The sequence below is a fragment of the Nuphar pumila genome, chromosome 17 (assembly GCF_984573655.1).
Source record: "Nuphar pumila chromosome 17, dmNupPumi1.hap1.1, whole genome shotgun sequence".
NCBI lineage: Eukaryota > Viridiplantae > Streptophyta > Magnoliopsida > Nymphaeales > Nymphaeaceae > Nuphar > Nuphar pumila.
Genome location: NC_143265.1, coordinates 28,410,439 through 28,432,173, shown reverse-complemented (window position 1 = coordinate 28,432,173; position 21,735 = coordinate 28,410,439). Strand labels below are relative to the sequence as shown.

The 21,735-nt window shown below is 37.4% G+C and overlaps 1 protein-coding gene across 1 annotated transcript in view; it reads right to left on the bottom strand.

The window, feature by feature from the left end:
- The window catches only part of LOC149811831 (U1 snRNP-associated protein usp106-like), a 54,585-nt gene extending 34,547 nt beyond the window's left edge, over positions 1-20,038 (bottom strand). Inside the window, exons 1-4 of the mRNA XM_089993132.1 lie at positions 19,760-20,038; positions 12,142-12,194; positions 10,427-10,595; positions 10,284-10,347 (exon numbers count right to left, since the gene is read on the bottom strand). Coding sequence (XP_089849258.1) covers positions 10,284-10,347; positions 10,427-10,595; positions 12,142-12,194; positions 19,760-19,906 — 433 coding nt within the window. The 5' untranslated portion in view covers positions 19,907-20,038. The remainder of the gene's footprint in view (positions 1-10,283; positions 10,348-10,426; positions 10,596-12,141; positions 12,195-19,759) is intronic.
- Between the last annotated feature and the right edge of the window lie 1,697 nt (positions 20,039-21,735).

The window sequence follows — 21,735 nt, the reverse complement described above, 5'->3', positions numbered from 1 at the left end:
AGAAAATATTGGTTGACCTTGAAATACCGATAATATCATGATATTTTCAAATTATCAATGACATCAGTTACTATGGTATGAACCAGCTCTAAGGGGCCTTATATGCTTCAGAAAAAAAAAATCAAAATTGATGAAACTTATGTTGCACCAATTGCATATCATAAGATATGCCCAGTATCAAGGTGTATGTATGATACAGAGGCACCTAATACAGATACAATACACACCAAAAATGGGGTTGAGGAGTGTACCATATCGATATTCCACATAGATAAGATACATACCATTAGATATGCTATGATACTTACAACATAGTACACGCACATGTGCATGTGCACCCACATCCGTGCATACACACATGCATGTACGTATATCGATATTCCTCATAGATAAGATACATAATGTAGCATAGTAAGATAATAGTGATACAACATAGTACACACACAACCAGACATCCATGTGCACGTGCATGCGCACACATATGCATGTATATATTATAGTATTATATATGCACACACAGATATATATATATATAGACAAAGAGAGAGAAAGAGAGTTCTTAAGAGCCATGGCTAATTTGAATTCCACAACCATAAAAACATATCGGTATGGTAGATAAACTATGGCAACAATAAAAAAATATGTAAACAAAATATACACCCACTATATAAGTCACTGTTTGACTTATCCATCATAATTTTTACATATTGAATCCAATCCAATATGAACTATTGGAGCATGCAAAGATCAGTTGCCTCATTCTTATGTCATTTTCATGTAGGCTGATTCAACTGACATGACATATATAGATTCCAGCTTACAACCCATCATAATCCGCATGTCAAGGAGCTTGAGACATCTATACACACTTTGTTTAGTACAAATAAAACAAAGTTACCAGATAAAGTTGATTGAGAAACCGAAATTAATTTTTTCTTCATGCCTGTAACATGATTACGTGTTGTAGTTCGGCTTCATCACTAAATCTGGCCATGCATATGCTTAATTGTCAAAGGTGGCTCCTAGGCGCAGCCCCACCACCTCGGTTTTTGGGTTTGGGCGGTGGGGCCCTTTTTTACCACCTAGGCTCCGCCTGGCTCGCTAGGCTGTTGCCGGCTAAGCGTGGAACAGTTATGTGCCCTTTTTTTTAACTTCGTTGACCAGGTTTGGAATTGTCCAAACATGGTCAACTGTGCCAAGGGCCAAGTGTAAAAGGGGAAGGATGTAGCCTCTCTCTCTCTCTCTCTCTCTCTCTCTCTCTCTCTCTCTCTCTCTCTCTCTCTCTCTCTCTCGGTTTGTTGCAAATTTTTTTCTTACTTTTTCCTTTCTTCCTTTCTTTTCTTCTTCTTCCTCCTCAAAACTCTCGCCCTCCTCCCTCTGTTTTGTTTTTCTTCTTCTTCTTCGCTTTTTCCCCTTCTTTTCTTTTTTTCCTTCTTCCCTTTTCTTTTTTTCTTTTTTTCCTTCTTCCCTTTTCTTTTTTCCTTTTTTTCTTCTTCTTCCTGTTTTTCCATCCTCTTTCTTTTTTTCCATCTTTCAGCTTATATTTTTCAGTTATATATATATATATATATATATATATATATATAAAACTGAAACACAGAATATATATATTCTACATATTATAATAACTGAAACACAGAATATATATATATACATATTATAATAACTGAAAAATAAAATATATAATATATAACTGAAACAGAGCATTATCAGTTATATATGGAGAGAGAAAAGCCTGTAACAGTGGACGAGCAAATTGTCCACTGTTATCGAACCATTATCCGCCGCTGATCACGAGCAGATTAGCTGCAACACTTTTCTTTTGCGAAACAAAGACAATTAGCGGCGGTCGTGACGGTAAATGTCTGAAATCAACAATGGACGTGCATCCAGCGTTAAGGCGGTGTGTGTGTGTGTGTGTAATTCATTATATAATTTGTTTGACTGTTTCTGATATATATATATATATGTGTGTGTGTGTGTGTGTGTGTAATTCATATATAATCTATTTTCTTATCTTTTTCACAGTTAACGCTTCACACACACACACAAATTATATATATAATGTGTGTATATATGCACTCTGTATGTATATATGTTCACAGTTAATGCTTCACACACACAGATGCTGATGCACACATATATATCTGTTTTCGGTGTAAATATATATAATTATATATAACTATATGTAATTATGTATATATATTGCATAGTTTTTGTGTGTATTGTTTCCGATTTATATTTCTGTGTCTCAGTTATTATCAATTTTCTTATTTTCACACACACACACACACATATATATATATCATGTATGTATATTTGTTATCTGTATCTTTTCTCACAAACACAGATGCTAATGCACACATATATATATATATCTATTTTCTATGTACATATATATATATAATTTACAACTTATAAGCGTATGTAATTATGCATATGTATATACTATATAGTTTATGTATTTATTTTTCACATATATATATATATATATTATATGTATGTTAAACTAAGTCACACGGACTCGGCTAGGGAGGCGACGCACCCACGTCGACACGCCCTAACACGGGTGCGGACGCGGGTGCGGCTTCGGACTCGGTCAACAATGAGTCAGACTCGGTCAATGAATCGAGGTTGAGGTCATCCTCATTTTGGACTCGGTCAACGTTGACCGAGTCCAAAAATATCCATTTCGAAATATGTTTTGGATCTGGATCGGGTCCGACCCAGATCCAAACTTCATCCCGAACCCTAAAAGGGCTTTACGATAGGGGGAGGGGCTTACCCTGTCAATTTTGCCTCCCCCCCCCCATCCCCTGCAGCTTTCTCCTACACTCGCGCTTCCCCTTTTACTTAGGCGCTTCCAGTCCAAAAATACCCATTTCGGAAGCGTGCTTCGGAAGCGCGAAACGTTGCGCTTCCGAAGCATGCGAGGAAGCGCCACTTTTAAATGAGAAGTGTGCTTCCCTTTAATGGGAAGCACGCTTCCCCCATTTTTATAATTTTTTGTATTTTTTGTTTTTTTTTTCGCTTCCTAGGTCGCTTCCGAGACGATTTCTGAATTGCTCCTAAGTGGTCCCACGCTTCCCGCTTCCTGAAATTTTGAAAGTGCCTCGCTTCTCGCTCCCGCTCCTGCTTCCCGTATCGCTTCCCGCTCCCGCTTCCTCAACTGGCAACCATGTGTCTCCCTCTTTCCTCCGTCAACAGGTATGCCCCCCATTCCCACTCTCTCCTCTTCGTCCGGCATGGGGCTCCCCCTTCCTCCTTATTTTCCGGCAGGTGGCGAAGCCCCTTGCCTCCGCCCCCTGCCAAAAAAAAAGAACGAGGGAGGGTGATCCGCCCCTGCCTCGTTCTTATTTTTTTGGCAGCCCCCCCCCCCTTCCCTGCACCATGTGCCTCCAATTCACAGAGGATTGTTTCCCTTTTGTCTGGCAGGGGTAAGAAGGAGTGTGGGAAGGAGGGGGCTAGGCTGACAGGCCGAGCCTAGCCTTGCCCGTCGGACAGAAGGGAAACGAGGAGGGGTCGAGCCCCTCCTCTGTGAATCGGAGGCACAGGGAGGGGTTGAGCCCCTCTTCTGCGAGCAGAGGGTGCAGGGAAGGAGGGGGGGGGGGCTGCCTGAAAATAAGAACGAGGCTGGGTGCTAATTTTGCTTTAAATTTTACAATCTTTATGTGTTAATTTATTGTTATATATATAATTATATATATTTAAAATATATTTTTTTTTAATATATATAGCCGAGTCCCCGTGTCCGAATTTTTTGAAACTGCGCCACACCCGTGTCGCACCCGCACCCATGTGACATAGATGTTGATCTATTTCTAGAGATCCGTATGTATGTTAGGCGGTTAGCTATGTCACATGGTTGTGAGTGCGGGTGTGTCAATATATATATATATATATATAGAGAGAGAGAGAGAGAAGGGGGGTTGGGGGTTCCCCCCGGTGCAGAATTTTTTTTTTAAATTTCGCACCCCATTTCATCGGGAAAAAAGATTTAAAAAAAAAAAAAACAAAAATGGACCAAAATGACCATGGGCGCTTTGACCGCACCCAGGGTCGGGTTGACCGCACCGGGTGCCGCACCCACGTCGGCGCGGGTGCGGCACCTGTCTGGCCGAATCCCTGTGACATAGGCGATTAGCAACTTAGCAATTAGCCCCTCTGTTTTTTACTTATATATTATCTTATGTTTTTTATTGCTTACTCCTTTTAATTTAGTGATTTTACATTTTTTTTGTTTAGAACAACAATGGAAGGAGCTTCTTCTGCAACTGCTAGCAGGTTTACTCCATGTTCAGCATTTCTAAATTTGGAAGATGTGATGGGCTTGAAGAGAAAATCTGGTGATCCAAAATGAATTGAGCATATTGTAAGGACAAAAGCGATTTAAATACCGTGGCGTGCTCTAAATGTAAAACGACTTATAAATGAGGCATATACACAATTAAGCAGCATTTACCTAGGATTGGAAATAATGTGAAGGCATGTGATAGAACACCAGAAATCAATAAAGTACTTTATGAGTACATGAAGGCATGGTTTTAAAACCCGGTGACTCGTCCTTGAGTGATTTGTGATTCGGCCGAGTCATGTTAAGTTTATATTTTATATAAAATATATAAATATATATACCATGTATATTTTACAATATGTTATCAATATATTATATATAATATGCATTATATGATATTTTTTATAATATTTTAATGTATAATATTATTAATGCATGTATAACTATATTTTTATATGTAATATACATAATATTTATATTATATTTCATATAGTATATGTAATTATATATATAATATATCATATATGTATAATATATGCATGACTCGGCTGAATCATGGGAAAACTTGGCCAAGTGAGCCCATGACTCGGTCGAGTTGTACTGGTTTTTGACCTAGTACTTGAACGATTTGGGCCGAGTCACAGGGTTGACCCGACGAGTTTTTCAAACTATGCATAAAGAAATCGAGGAAGAAAAGATGAAAAAAAAGGCAGTTAATATATATGAGGGGAGATCTGAATACATGTTCTCAGTTTCAAACTCAGGTGAAGGACTTGCAGTTTTGCAAATGGAGAGGCAACCCAGTAGTAACTTTGCCTTGAAACCACCATAGTTAAAAGGACCTACGGATTTATACCTTCGAGGTGATCTAGAGAAAAGAAGGCAAGGAAACAACACTGGGTTGAAACAACAACGCTAGCGAACCGCTTCAAGAAAGAAGAAATAGATGTAGTGTGTGAATACATTGGTAGGTGGTTTTATGAAGTGGGAATAACTTTTAATACATCCAAGTAGTCTTCCTTTCATAGGATGATTGAAGTCATAGGCCAGTTTGGACCTGGGATGAAGCCTCAATCATACCACGAGTTGTGAGAGCCAATTTTGGCTAAAGAAATTGTGAAAACAAAAGAGTTTTTAGACTAATACAAAGTGCATTGAGCTAAATATGGATGTAGCATAATGTCGGATGGATGGACTAATACGAAAGGTTGAACGCTTATTAAGTTCTTGGTTAATTTTCTTTTAAGTACAATGTTTTGAAAATCAGTCGATGCATCTGTTGAAGTTAAAGATCGAGATTTGCTTTTTGAAATGTTGAATGAGATTGTTGAAGAAGTTAGTGAAAAAAATGTTCAAACAATATAAACGGAGATTGAAGCGAAGATATGATAAGCGAATGAAAAAAGGAGATCTCATTGACCCCATCATCTTAAGAGAAGTTGACAAAAAAGATTAGTGACCAAGTGAAGATGATCACTTAATGTTGCCTTTGAAGATGACACTTCACTTATACGGTCTCTTGTTGATAAGGCATCTGAAGCATCGAGGCATATGGGGGCCCAAAAACTCATGCTACACAAGGCATATGAAAGAAAAGATCAAACAAAGAATAAAAGATAGCGAGGATGAAAGAAGAAGAGGAAGAAGCTAGTTCAGTAGAAACTGAAGAAGAAGGTCAATATATTGATGAAGATGATTCGGATGATGACGATGGACTTGCAAGTTCATCATCTAAAGATTAGATTCATTATAGTGAAGAGTTTTGGACTAGTTTGCTTGTTGATTCATATCTTTTTTATATTGTAAACTCATTGGGGTTCTTTGACCTTTACCTTTTAGACATATCATTTTGGATTTGACTATTTTTGACTTGTTATTGTAAACTTATTGGGGTTCTTTGACCTTTACCCTTTAGACATATATCAGTTTGGATTTGACTATTTTAGACTTGAATGCACTTATGTTGTTCTTTCAGTAATTTGAATTATGCATAGGTATAAATATGTATATTGAATAATGCATGTTTTTTGTGTTGAATGTGCTATATATTTTTAAATATATATTTGAATGTGCTACATATTTATCGTGGTGGGTCATCATCATGTTTTGTATATTGAATGTGCAGCCCCACAGACTTTGACAACTAAGTTGCTTGCTTGATTTTTTTCTTTTTTTATTAGTTAAGTTTGTTATGTGTATATAGATTTGTTGTCGAAAATGTGTATGCATATATTTTATTTGGTGGTTAATTTGTTATGTTTTATTTTAGATTTTTTGATGTCACCTTCACGTTCATGTCATAGAAATGATCTAGTATGGCAACAGGGTCATTGAGATGTGTGTTTTGTGGTGGTGTTATTATTAGAGGTGGACGAAACATATTTAAGCAACATATTACAAGTCGTCATCAGTTTGTACATCCGTATTCTCCATCTTTTCTTGCCACTTTTCGTGTTGGTGTTGTAGAACTAGAGGGAATTGAAAGAATAAGAAGATTGCACCAATGCAAAGAAGAAAGAATTTCAGTCATTGTTCTAGATTCTAAAGATGATAATGATGACTCACCACGGCAAACTCGATTAACTTCACTTGCCAAAAAAAGGCGTCAATATGAAGGGATGGTTGCGTGACAGTTGGATACAACAATGAGGATTTTTTGTCCTAATTCTTGGCATATATGGTTTAGTTTTAGGATCTTTATAGTTTCGAGATGAAGATTAGCATATGAGACTTTGGTTAAATGTAATGTTTTTAGTTATCATGAACTATCAGTAGTTTAGTTATGACTTATGACATTCTAGTATGCATACTTAGCAAGCCCGTGACTCGAGTTCGGATCGCCCGACCCTTGACTCGCAGGTCAGCAAGTTGACTCGGTAACTCGGATGGGTTAGGACCAATTTTTTTTAGTACTTTTATTAAATAATACTTGTCATGAGCCTTGCAGAGAGAGAGCATCAGAGCCTCGATGCTCGTCTATTAGAGGTAAGCCTCGGAGAGAGAGAGAGAGAGAGAGAGAGAGAACCTTGTTGTCGGTGGCGTGGGAGGTGGTCGGTGATCGTCAGCGTTCATCGGTGGTCGTCAGTGGTGGTGATGGCCACCAAAAATGGAGGGGCCTAGGGTTTCAGAAATGGAGGAAGGAGGGGAAGAGTTGAGAGACTTGAGCCCCCCCCCTTTTATGTTTTAAATCTGGTTCATCGCAAAACGAACAGGTACACATGTTGGTTCATCTCGTAAAGAACCGGTTCGCATACCTGTTCGTCCTGGTGAATCGGGTCAAAATCGGCTAGCTTGAAACTGACTTGAATCGCCCGATTCAGCACTGACTCCACGAGTTGATGAGTCAGTGCTGAGTCGGGTGATTTCTGAACGATTCCAGGCTAAACCTGGTGAAAACAGGTTTGGGATGGATCAGTGGCCGAACTGTTGGGCGATCCGATCCAACTCGGACGATTCCTGAGTCGGATCATCGGGTTTGCCAACTATGTTAGTATGACTTGGATGTGAATTTAGTATTGTTAAGGCTTTAATTGTGTTTAAATTATTTAGTTGTCTTTTACTTACATTGTCAATTGCATGGTTTGCTTATTCAATTGTTCACTTCTTCAGATTTGTCTATTGCTTATTTTATGTCTGTTGTTGTTAATTTTGTATACATCATTTTATCTTTTGTATATTGTTTATTCACATTGTTAGTTGTATGGTTTGTTTATTCAATTATTCATTTATTCCTAATTTGTTTTGAGCAGATTATTTAATATCATTGCTTTACACTGTTCGATGATATGTGTTTTGTCTATTGCTTATTGGTGATTGATTTTGTGTTGTATACATGTTATTAATTTTAGAGTTTATTTACATATTTTGTGCACTTTTTAAAAAAAAAATTATTTGGGGTACCAACTAGTCTGCCTAGTCCCCGACTAGCTCACCACCTACCGCCTTTGAAAACTAAGTGCATATGGTCTTGCCAAGTACACAAGTCAGGTACTAGGTTATGTTTTGCTTATTTAATTTATAGATAATTATATATTGTGTTTTGGATAGGTGTCCAATCCCAGCAAACCTGGTAGTGAACATTGAAGTTCTATCAAAGATCGCCCCACCCAGTAACAGGTTAGGGCTCAACACGCAACGTGTAGTACCAGAACATACTTAAGTAGGGCACACCATGCACACGCATGCGCGCGCACACACATCCTAGTCTCGCAATAACATTTTGAAAATAAAATAGTAAAAGCTAAATATTTTAATTCCCTCTAAACATTGAAATATCATGATAATATCACAATGAACTCATTTTCAATTTATGGTGATGCTTTCACCTTTTTATTTTGGGGAAAAATAAAATGTAATAAACTACAAAGACTATGATACATGTGTAAGTACACACACTTGGTATCTGCTTACCCCCACACGCACACATGCACATCCACAAAGCCATACCACAACCCCTTCTGCGAAAAATAGCTATTTGATACTCAGTGTACACGTGATATGTACACCACATGCCCTTGTGACATGGCTTTGTGGTCAAACTGAAAACAATAAGACCTGCACATCACATTATGGTAGTAACAATAAAAGTGCCACCAATGTTTCCCTTTCTTTCTTTCTTTTTTCCTTCTGACCAGAAAAAGTGTTAAGGGTGAAATTCTGACATATCACTATGCCAAAATAGCTTTGTTGTTCTATCTATTTATCCAGGCATCATCTTCAAAACTAATCCATCGCAACTCATACAACAATCACTTGCCGACATACTCCAGTGGCAGTAATTCTAATGCTTTACATAAAATCGAAAACCAGATAAGAACCTCCATAAAGATTCTTGAGCTGAATTATCATAACAGGCATACAAAGGGCTGATGTGCAAATGCCACAATCTCATCTAGTAATTTACTGGTAACCAATACTCAGGAAGAACGTGTCCCTATCAAAAGCCGAAATGAGATTGTGGCATTCACGCTGAAAACTTAATGATATCTATCCATGTGTTCACAGCTTTGTAGTATAAACAACCAAGCATTTTTATCTTAAGCCGGCATAAGGGTATTAGGTATACCCAAAATGCTTGTAAGTAGGAAATATTTCAGGCCAGAATGGTGAGCATCAGGATTGGAAAAGGCGCAGCATATCAGTAAAGGTCCAGATAACACCTAGCTTGTGACACTTTACTAAGCATGTGTATCCCATGACAACACAAGACAATGTCAGACACACAACGGCACTTCACAAACACAGTCAAGCATGTGTCAGACATGGTCAACACCTTGTCTCCAACTTATCTATTTCTTTTTATTAGTTTCATTGTCTATTTGTATTTACTTGTGTTCTTTTTCTTCCAAAATTTGTCATTGGTTACATTACATTTTAATAAACGTATAATGTTTTTAATAACAATGAGTTAGAATTGCTGTTCAGGAATTTTCTCTTAAGAGGATATTCATTCTATATTGACTGAAATTAATAATTTTGAATGACCAAAATCATAAACACATTTTATATAATAATTATATATAATATACAGCCATACCCTTGTGTATTAGTTTTACAAAAACTCATGTGCCCTAACAAGTGTGCGCATGTTTTGTCCCTTGTCTGCATCCATGTCCATGCGATGTAGCTAGCAAGCAGTAATCTGTAGGTATATATTATATTTTCAAAAACACTGGAGGCTACTTGTGACTGCGGTTACATTTTTCACAAGAGCATTCAACGAAGTGAGCCAAACCAACCAGAAAATTCAAAAAGAAACACATATGCATGCATGCTTATTGAGTTGGCTGTAGAAGGAATAAAAACTCAGAAATTCATCTTCAGCTCAACCAAACAAGGATAAGAAAAAGAGTTTCTGAGTGTCACTAACTCCAAACCACACAGTGTACTCATGGCACAACATAACAAAGTTATAAAAGTTACTATCAGAACATTTTCTCAAAACCATAGACAAGTAAAAGATAATCATATTCATGAAATAAACAATTACCAAAAGCATCAGCCTCTTTCAGCTTTTCATTAATTTGCTTTGACAGCTCAAGCACCTCAGGTGTCTACAATTTTGGAGAGGAAATTTAGTTTTTCAGCAGCAAGAAACAATCAATCATACGCTAAAAGCACACTAGTCTTTACCTGAGTGACCTCAGACACAGATATTGCTATTGCAGCCTTTGCATCATCATCCTCAAGACGCTTAAGTGCCCTCGAAATTTTTCTATCACACTCAAGGATAAGCCTCTCAATGACATCTTCGAGGTCTCTTTCATAATTATCAATACTCTTTTTCCTAGCCTCTTCATACCTGGAAAAAGAGTTAAGGATTTTTCTTTTCTTGCAAAAGCATGAAATGGTACATGCAAAACTAATGGAAGTGAATATTATTCCCTGTGTGCAGTGCATCATATATAATTGACGGAAACTCTGGATGAACACGAGCATACAGCATGAAAGAGTCCAGATGAAGCATCCTTTAACCAATGGTTCTACTTCCAATGCAATCTACAGTGAAAGCTAGTAGAAACAACATGACTGAAAAAAAGAAGTGGATTTCATGGTGTAACAGTTTAAGGACATTTATATAACTGGAAGAAGGATTTTTTCCTTTTTTGAATTTAATTAGGGGAAAAGATTCTGATAAGAGCGCCATCATGTGCATTAAATAAACATGGTATGGTGACAGTCTTAGTAATAACTGTACATAATATTTTATAACTTAAGGTTTTTAACCACTAAGCAAACTACACCGAGCATGACAATGGTATGCAACAAATTCAACATCACAGAAGGAAAACCTTAGGACAAGAACATTGTCAATTATTCTTTGTGTAAGTAAAATTTGCACCATTATATCCTTCAAAAAAAATTGCACCATTATAAAATGGAAAGAATAAAAGTAAAGATGCATATACAAATGTACAATGACATAAATGGTAAAGCTAAACATGGCTGCTACATTATGTGACGCCCACAACATCATTGTGTTATTTCAATAATGACTTCAAATCAGAAAAATATTCTGGTGGCATCTGCATTTTGCAAATAATGCTAATGAAGTCATTACAAATGTTGTTTTGCATGATTGAAGAGTAGTGATTTACATTTTTCACTTTAAGGTTTGGAAACCATAAAAGGTAATATTTGTCCAAAGATATCAATATTTCCAAGTATGTCCATGAGGTTTATGATACAATCATACCTATAGTAAAATCAATGCACAAAGAAAACAATGACTGTCAACTTTGGTGAATCATCTTTTTTTTGGCAGAAAAAAAAAAGGCAAATCAACAACATATAGCACCCAAATGATATATCTAACTAAAATCGTAACATAAATCATGATGAAAACAGGTCAGGATTTATCGGGAAAGGCACGATTCAGTCAGCTTCACTTGCAACTAAGATGGACAGCCACAGGCAAGAATACCACAGGTTAACAAATGATAACTATGGAAAACTGACATGTCAACAAATCCAGTTGTACTGAGTACACCAAAAAAATACCAAGTCTAGACAACGCAATCCAAATAAATACACCACATTGTCAGCCTTTATATGTGATGATTTTCTTTCAGATTTAAAAGCAATTATGAGTCATTCTAGCAAAGAAAAAAAACGTTTCTATCAGTTGACCAGGATACACGAAGAGAAAAGCCGGAGAGAAAGGAAAAAGATTTGAAAGGCAAACAGGAGCTCACTTCTAATTTATTATCAACTGACTTTAGCATTGCACGCCAACAATATTTGTCAATATACAGTAATCATGCACAAAAGCACAGCCAGCAAGAAAACTTCTAATGCAGAAAGAAACCATAAGCACAAAACCTATAGAAAGACAATATTAAGGATACTCTTTTCTCAGCTGCAATGAGTGCACTTTGGGACAAGGGCCTAAATCCATTTTCTGCAGCCAAGATAACAGAATACAGATGTTACTGGTGGATGAAACACTTCACGATGTCAAAAATGACAATAACAGCCAATGGATGGAAGTGGAACACTTTACTATCAAAATGACGCGAACAGCTGGTGGATGTAACACTTCACAAATGCAAAAATAACAATAACAGCAAAAGAACAGTAATTAAATATGACAAAAACGCTACAGAGAGAGTGAGAGTGTGAGAAAGATTTACAAGGTGAAAGATGCTAAAGAAACAAAAGGACAGAACAACCATTTTGAAATCACAGGCATCACAAAAGAAAATTACTATCATGAGAGGTTCAGTGGGGTTCCAGCTCAAAGATCAACAAGCATTTTGAAATCACAAGCATCACAAAAGAAAATTACCATCACAAGAGGTGATACGGATCCAAATTTTGCAGATAGGAATTCATACCCAATTATCCAAATGAATGAACTAGTGGGGTCCACTCATGGGATGCCCCCTCCTAAAATTAGACTGGAAGGCTTAGTGGGACCCACCCCATGGGTGCCGCACCTATTTCTGGAGAGCAAGGAAGGGCGTGTAGGGTGCTTTAACAGCCCATTTTAAGAGCCCCTCTAAAGATGGAACTTGGGAGACCAAAGAGTGGTCTATTTCTAGAGAAGAAGACTCTATAATTAGCTTGGTCCAAGGAAGCCTTAACCAAGAATAGTCCAAGCATTTCAAGGTTTACCTAGATATAGATTTTCATTTAATCTTTGTTTTGTAACTTGTGAAGGTTTAATGAGCCCCCTGGCCTATATATAGGCCTTGTATCCCCCTCTTGCAAAACATGAAAGAATTGGAATTGATCCCTCTCAAATTTGTCTCTCTCTTGGGCTCACATCCCTCTCTCTCTAAGGATGTCTTTCTCTCTCTGCCCCTCTTCCCTCTCTTTCTCTCTCAAGGGCTCGTCCCTCCCTCCTATTTCGATGTGTTGGTCCCTAGTGGGTCTAGCTTACTAAGCGAACCAAGGTTGCTGCCAAGGTCCACCCAACCGGCATGGTCAGAACCAAATCTTCGGCAGTCTTCACCTCCCCAAGCCAATTTCGTGGTACAACCGACCTCCACCAGCCGACCCAGCTGTCATAGAAGACCCCATCTATGTCAGCCTAAACCCAATAAGCCTACCAAGCCTTTTTCTTAACCTCAACCTAAGTTGGATCCTACGCAACGCACTTCAGCCCAAACCTGAATTCTGACAAACCCAGAATTCATCCAACTTCTAAAATTCACCCAGCTATAATCGTGAAAGATCTGAGTCTAAATTTTGAACCCAGTATTTTTTAGGGTGTCCTTAACCAACCCTCCGAGTTTCACGGTTTATTGAGATCATTGTAGGGAGAACTCGATTTTACAAGTCAGCATGTCTGTCCCAAAACCTATGTCACAGGGACTCGGCTAGTAGGGTGCCGCACCCTCGTCGACGCGACTCGACGTGGGTGCGGGTGCGGTCAACCCGACCCTGGGTGTGTTGACCGTACCCAGGGTCATTTTGGTCCATTTTTTTTGTTTTTTTGTTTTTTTTTTAATTTTTCCCTATGAAATGGGCTGCGGATGAAATTGAAATCAAGAAGGGCAGTTGGCCCAGATGGTATACCTATCGAGGCTTGGAAATGCTTGGGAGAGAAAGGTTTAGAATGGTTGACAAATCTTTTTAACTTGATTTGGCGAACAAATAAGATGCCTAATGAGTGGAGGAAGAGTACTTTGGTGCCGTTATATAAGAATAAGGGTGATATACAAGATTGCACAAACTATCGTGGTATAAAACTCATGAGTCATACTATGAAACTTTGGGAGAGGGTGATTGAGTCTAGGTTGAGGAAAGTTGTCATGATATCGGAGAATCAATTTGGTTTTATGCCTGGAAGATCAACTATGGAAGCTATACATCTTCTTAGACAACTTATTGAAAGATATAGAGAGAGGAACAAAGATTTGCATATGGTTTTTATTGATTTAGAGAAGGCATGCGATAGAGTACCTAGGGACGTTCTCTGGTGGACAATGATGAAGAAAGGTGTTTCTCTCAAGTACATTAGTATAATTAAAGATATGTATGAAGGAGTAGTAACCAATGTCCGCACTTGTGGAGGAGTGACAACCAATTTTCCGATAACGGTTGGGTTACATCAAGGATCTGCTTTAAGCCCTTTCCTATTTGCGATAGTGATGGATGAGCTTACGAGATCAATTCAAGAAAATGTACCGTGGTGTATGTTGTTTGCTGATGATATTGTTTTGATTGATGAGTCTAGAGCTGGGGTTAATGCTAAGTTAGAATTATGGAGACAGACATTGGAAGCTAGAGGTTTTAAGTTGAGTAAGAGTAAGACTGAATATATGGAATGTCGGTTTAGTAAGCAACGAAGTAGTGATGGGAGTGTAGTGAAGCTTGGTGAGCAAGATATACCGGTGAATGATTATTTCAAATATTTGGGATCCATCATTCAAAAGTATGGAGAAATTGATGGAGATGTAAATCATAGGATAAAGGTTGGGTGGATGAAATGGAAAAGTGCTACTGGAGTGCTGTGCGATCGTAGAATGCCATTGCGGTTGAAGGGAAAGTTTTATAGGACGACTATTAGACCCGCTTTACTATATGGTACGGAATGTTGGGCTGTCAAGAGACATCATATTCAAAAAATGAGTGTAGCTGAGATGCGGATGCTTAGATGGATGTGTGGAAATACAATAAAAGATAAGATTCGGAACGAAGAGATACGTAAGAAGGTAGGTGTTGCACCCATTGAAAATAAGATGCGAGAGAATCGTTTATGGTGGTTTGGACATATTCGGCGAAGGCCTAATGATGCTCCAGTTAGAAGGTTGGAGAAATGAGAAAATATATTAGTTAAAAGAGGTCGGGGTAGGCCTAGGAAGACTTGGATGGAGATGATAGGAAAGGATAGGAATGCTTTGAACCTCACCGAGGACATGGCGTTGGATAGAAATGATTGGAGGAAAAGGATTCATGTGGAAGACCCAAAATGAATTTCTTTTTTGGTTCATATCGCTGACCCCAATTGTTTTGGGATGAAGGCGTAGTTGTTGTTGTTGTTGTTGAAATGGGCTGCGGATGGTCCATTTTTTTGGTTTTTTAAAAAAAAAAAATTGCCCTATGAAATGGGCTGTGGAATTTAAAAAAAAGTTCTGGGGGGGGGGGGGCGCTGCGGGGGGAACCCCCAGGCCCCCTTATATATATATATATATAATTTTACATTTTTGCCCTTGCCGCACCCGGGTTTTTTGGAAGTGCCGAATCCCCGCACTCGCACCCACACCCGCACCCGCACCCATGTGACATAGCCCAAAACCCAGTTTGTCACTGTCCTGTTCAGAATTCCGTGAACATCCAAAAATCATATCTCCCAGCTCCCTTGTCGTATAACTCTGAAATTTTAAACAAACCCAGTTTAGGGTGTCCAGAATCATGCATCAAAATTTGGGATTTTTCTGTGGCACCGTTTGGGAGTTCAGATTTTCCTCCAGAAACTTATCAGAAAACCATACCCAGTCTACCTAAGTTAGCCCATTTGACTTGTCCTAACCAAACCAAACCTACCCCCTGACCAAAAATTTGAACCCTAGGCCCAGGTATGTATCAAGGGGTTCAGTGACCATCGGTCTCAAGACGAAATAGAAACCTTGTTTCACACGAGAGTCTCCCTAGCTTAATGAATAGTCGTTCAAGGTGGGAGCTATTGATGACGACCAATCATCAGTCTCAAGATGAAACAAGTGAGACAAAATGCAGTACGACAATGACACATTTTAAATTTGACTTGGAATGACATTTTTTTCAAAAGCTATACCATGGATCCACGCATCGCGAAAAGCCCGATTTTGGATAAAATCAACACGGTTTTGCATAAAATTTTGTCAAAATAAACCTTGCTGGAGGATAAACTTATAGACCAATGTGGGTCAAATGAGACAACCTAACTGATTGAATGAATATGAATGTTTTTTATGCAACAATCAAAACATGATGATAAAGAACTTCATAACAAGATAGAGATAACAATCATGAATGACAACAATACATGACATAATGACATGATGAAACTTATTATAGAAAAAAATTCAGCTCAAAGATTATAAAAGCTATTAGATCCAACAAAGGGCAGTTAATAATGTGCAACAATTATCATGATGGGAAGTGCAATGGGGATCCAGCTCAAAGATCATAAAAGCTATTAGATCCTACAAAAGGCAGTTATTAATGTGCCAGCTAGAAACCATAATGAAAAATATGTTAAATACATTTTGATCGCAAAGAATGGACCGTATATGCACTCCTGCAAAATCATGGGACCTTTTCCACAATGCAGACGAATAGGTAACATAAAACAAAGGTCAAAGGGGTTGAACCATATAGTACGTATGAATGTAATCACTAAATGTCATGACTTTTCAATAAGATACATTATTAAAGACATTTTATAGCTTAAAATAAATATTTAAATACACTGAAAATATCTCTACAACATATAATCAACATAATATTGCAATAATATCAAAATATTTTACTTGAAAAACTCTTCCTCAAAAAGAATATAGTTTCTAATTTTTAAATGTGTTCATTTTCTGTTTTTAGAAGGTGATGAAGTTTCCTTCGAAACCCACTTTTTCTAATTCTCTGGAAAAAAAATCTTACTGATGTTATAATAATGATGTTCTAAGCATAGTCACCAATATCATTCAAGGAACTTTCTTGGAGAGATTTTCAAAAGTTGATTTTTCTCAGAAAAATCTAGAGAGCCTAACAATATTGAAAATATATATAATATAATAATAAAGATAAAAAATAATAGTCTTGAATTTTTCCTTGCAAAAATATTTAAAAAAAGTGTTAAAAGGTCTTAAAATATAAAGAAACAAAAAAATTGAAAATGTATAAATAAAAAAAATTAAAAAAAAAAAGAAATTTCCTAAAAATATCATGGTATTATTGCGATAATATCGCAATATATTGTCAATAATATTGGCTGACTTGATATCACCGATATTATCGCGATATTTTCAAAACATTGACGATATTGGTGACAGTGGTTCTAAATACTCCCATATCCTAAAAGTTTGTTGCAGAAGAAAGAAACAAGCTTGGCTATGTGTGGGGGCTAGCCACTAGAGTGAACTGGGGAGTTCGAAAGATGCAATGTCTCCAATTCTTCGACAACACCTCCTAGAGGGGATTATTTGCCAACTCCGCTTTTGAATGCAATACAAAGGAGCAAATGTCTCCTAAACACCTTTTTCCTAGACCAACATCGCCAGAGAAGCTCGACCAAACACACACCACACACTCGACACATACTCCAACTATGACAGCTAGAGTCTAGACAAAGCCTAAAAGGAAATGAAAGCTGTTGAGTTAAAAAAGAAAAAGAGGAAGAAAAAACAGAAGACAAAAAAGTCTGAAAACTAGCCAAGAGATAAACAAGAAGACAAGCACAATAAAAAAAATAAGTCACAGGTACAGCAGATAATTTGAAAACATCAGCATTATAAACCCTTTTTGGGGAAAACAATTTAAAAAGTAAAATATCGTGATATTTTACAAAATAGTTTTATAGTGATATTACCACAATAATATCATGAAAATATCACAATATTTTCAGTTACTTTTACTTTTTTTATTTTATTTTTTTCCATAGCTTAAATTTGTTTTTTCTTCTGTCTTATGTTTTTGATATATTTCTTCCATTATACTTTGTACATGTGTATCTTATGATCTAAACATATTACTTTATTCCGTATTTCTGCTATTTTTATTTTTTGAAATTTTTTAATGCTGAGATTTTCCCGAGATTTACCAAGCAAACCTATATTTTATCATGAGATTAGTCTTGCCGAGATATAGATGAGACCGACATTTGTAACCTTGAAAAAAATAACCATGAAAGTCAAGATTCATGAGTTTAAGGAGTAAACATGGAAATTTTTAAATAACACAAAAAAATGATATAAAAATGGAATTAAAAATATTTTAAATATAACAGGCAAAATAATGTGGCATGTCCATGGGTCATCAATGCGTACAACTATACGTACATATTTAACCAAGAAATCAACATAAACTAATGTAAGACATGATCTCTTATAGTTTTTTCTTCATCCAATTGTTCCTGCATCATCCCATTCCATTAATCCAAATGGGTTACCAATAATGAGATGGCTTTCCTGACAAGAGGTCAACCTTGTTTATTTATTAGGCCTCTACTGAATGTTAAAAATTTTAAACAGTCAAAGTTGTGGCATTAGCAGTGGTAGATCTAACAAGTTAGCATAAAGAACAGAAATACCTAAAATTAACTAGTTAAACAAAAGGTAATTATGTAACCTACTGATCTTATGAGGGAAAAGGGAAAAAAGAATAACACACAAATGCGGAAACCCTACTGTTTCATAAACAGTAAAATCAGTCTGATGCAAACACTAAATATATATGACTCTGGTAAGAACTAAGAAGTTAATTATTTTGTAACACAGCATCCAATCCCTAATGTTTTTAAACTCTAGAAAACGAGACTGTCATTGAAATAATCTACCAAAAAAAAAACTCTCAATATCTAATCCTTATTTTTTTGTATATCATGTGCAACTCGTTGAATATGACGATGATTAAATTGGGATGTCCTGTAAATCATGCTAATCCTGAATCCCTTGCCATCAAATTTTTAAAGAAACTAGGTCTCAGATACATGTGATGTCTTTCCTCGACTTTTCTGTGGATGCAACGAGTTGCCTTTCATTTCCAAAAAACCAAACATATTTTAATGATGAAGTTGCACGAAGTGCTCAATTCGCCATGACATGGAGAAAGACCGAACAAAACAACTGCAAATACAAAACCTAGTCAGGCCTCCAGTAGATTTCAAGACAGATAAGTTCCGTAATCTATTTGGCAGCACCAATAACCTCATATATTCATCAATCTCCAGATCCATACAACTGGTCCCGCACATTCTTCTTCCTTGAACCAAATAACCTCATTAAGTCATCCATCTCCAGACCCGTACAAGTGGTCCCGCATGTTCTTCCTTGGAACCTATAACTTCATCTATTCATCGATCTCCATATCCATACAACTGGTCCAGCACGTTCTTCTTCCTTGAACACAGGGTTCCCAAGGTTCTGTTACCTGTAACTTCAATCCAAACCTGGTGAGATCTTAACCACTACATTCAACAAAACCCGACACCACTCAATCGAATTGTTAGAATCCATCCCAGACAAAATTTAGGTCAACAAATAAGGTACCGAACCTTCATCTGTCACAAAACTACCATTTTCCACCCAATTCAACAGTATACACTAACCAAGATTGCACTTTGTCCTTGTTAATCCAAATTACCCTAGGGTTTGGGATCCAAATGCTTCTACATCATCTGTATACATCCAAAACGATCACAAAAACCTAACCAAAACGAGGATCCGTCCAACCAAAAACGGAAAATTCAACAGAAAACCGAAAAAGCAAACAAACGAAGATTTCAACCCCAAAAAATTGAAGAAGAAAAGAGGAGAGTACGGTCAATTGGAAGAGCTCGTGAGGGCAGAGGCCGACGAGGAAGAGGCGGCAGACGTCGCGGTCGTAGTACTTGCGGTTGACCTCCCTCACGTCGCCGTTTCTGTTGGCCCCCATCAGCACGTCCAGTTGCTTCCGCAGCGCGTCCATCCCTCCCTCCCTCCCTTCTTCCACTACCTTCCGTCCCTCACTTATACTACTTCGACCTACAATTCAAAGGATTTCCACTCCTCCTTTGCTTCCTTCCTAGGGTTTAGGATCCCTCCCCTACCGTTGCTCCTGCGTTCGGATTCTAGGGCTCTTGTATCGTAGGGCCTTCGCCACAAGAGGAGGTTTGGGTGAAAAGTATCGAGACCGAGTCGGTGTGCGGGTAGGGTTTTAGAGAGGGTCGTGAGCGTTAGGCTGAATGGCCCGTGTTGTCCCTCATCCAATATTAGGGGTATCAACGGGTCGGGTTTACCCCGACCCAGACCCAGACCCGGACCCGGCCCGGACCAAACCCTATAGGGTCCTGGTATTGAGACAAATAAGAAAACTCGATTAAGACCTGGGTCCTGACTCGAAGGTACGATTAATACATGGACCAGGTATAGTTTGTGAAATTTTATACCAGACCAGGGCCCAACCCGAGTTCTGATTAAGACCCACAATTTTTCAATGTAAAAATGATAAAAAATATTATTGTTACGACAATGAAACCATACATGATACTTCAAGTACAAGGTTTTGATGATGACCAAGTAGAATCAACTGCATTTCAGCTAAGGCTATGAAGAATCTTTGAAGACTAGTGTGCAAATGTTTAATTCATTAAAAGTCTTAGATTCATGTAAGAGCCTTACTTAGAGTGCATATTTAGGTTGCATTTCACCTTAAAAGTCTTTAGAAAAACTTTTCTAAAAGAAACCCTCTTGAAAATCTTTTTAGAAAACTCTTTTCTTAAATTTTCATGTTTATTAGACGACCAATCGACTTACCAGTCGACTAATCCTTTCGCGCCATATTTTCTAAAAAGTCATTTTTGTCAAATTAGTCGACCGAAGGTTTTATCAGTCGACTGGACAGAATGTCTGTTTTCTGGAAAATTAGCAGCAGTCGACTAATGGTTTTATCAGTCGACTCAACAGGACATGTGTTTTCTGAAAATTTAGCAGCAGTTGACTAATGCTTTTATCAGTCGACCGAACAGAATGTTTGTTTTTCAGAAGATTTTAGCAGCAGTCGACTGAAAGGTTTTTCAGTCTACTGATAATATTATCAGTCGACTAATTTTTCTCTAGTCGACTAAGTTTCAAAAGTTCAGATTTTCAAACGGCTCGATTAACAGATCAGTCGACTGACGATAACTATCAGTCTACTAATAACTAACTATTAGTCGACTAACTGATGTTTCAGTCGACTAATTTTGTCATTTTCCTGAAACTTCAAAAAGGTGTGTCTTTTCATTTTTCAAGCGTTTTGATCATTCAAAATGGACTGTTTTGACACCCTTTCATACTCTCAACATATGGAATCTTTCAACTATAAATATGAGTGCATTTTACACTCAAAATAACAAGAATTCAATCGATTTGAATCATTTACTCATTGTTTTTCACTCTTATTCATTCAAGTATTTGTTTTCTCACTCACTTGATATTTTCACTTCAGTTTTTCACTCAAATCACTTTGAGAGATAGTGAATTCATGAGTAGAGTATTTCAACAACCTCAAAAGTCAATTGCATCTCATTTGCATTCAAAAGAAAGGCTCATAGGTTATATTGTAAGTTGTTATTTATTTTTTGTAAAAAGAAGGACTTCTTGGTTTAAAGGAGTTGTTTGCTTTCAGTAGGGTTGTTACTGGAAGTGGGACCAGTTTTGGTCTGTGTGATCTTGTAGTTAACAAGGTTGATAGTGAAAATCTCAAGCGGGTTTTGCTTGGGGACTGGATGTAGGTCGTGATAGACCGAACCAGGATAAAATCTTCTGTTCTTTGTG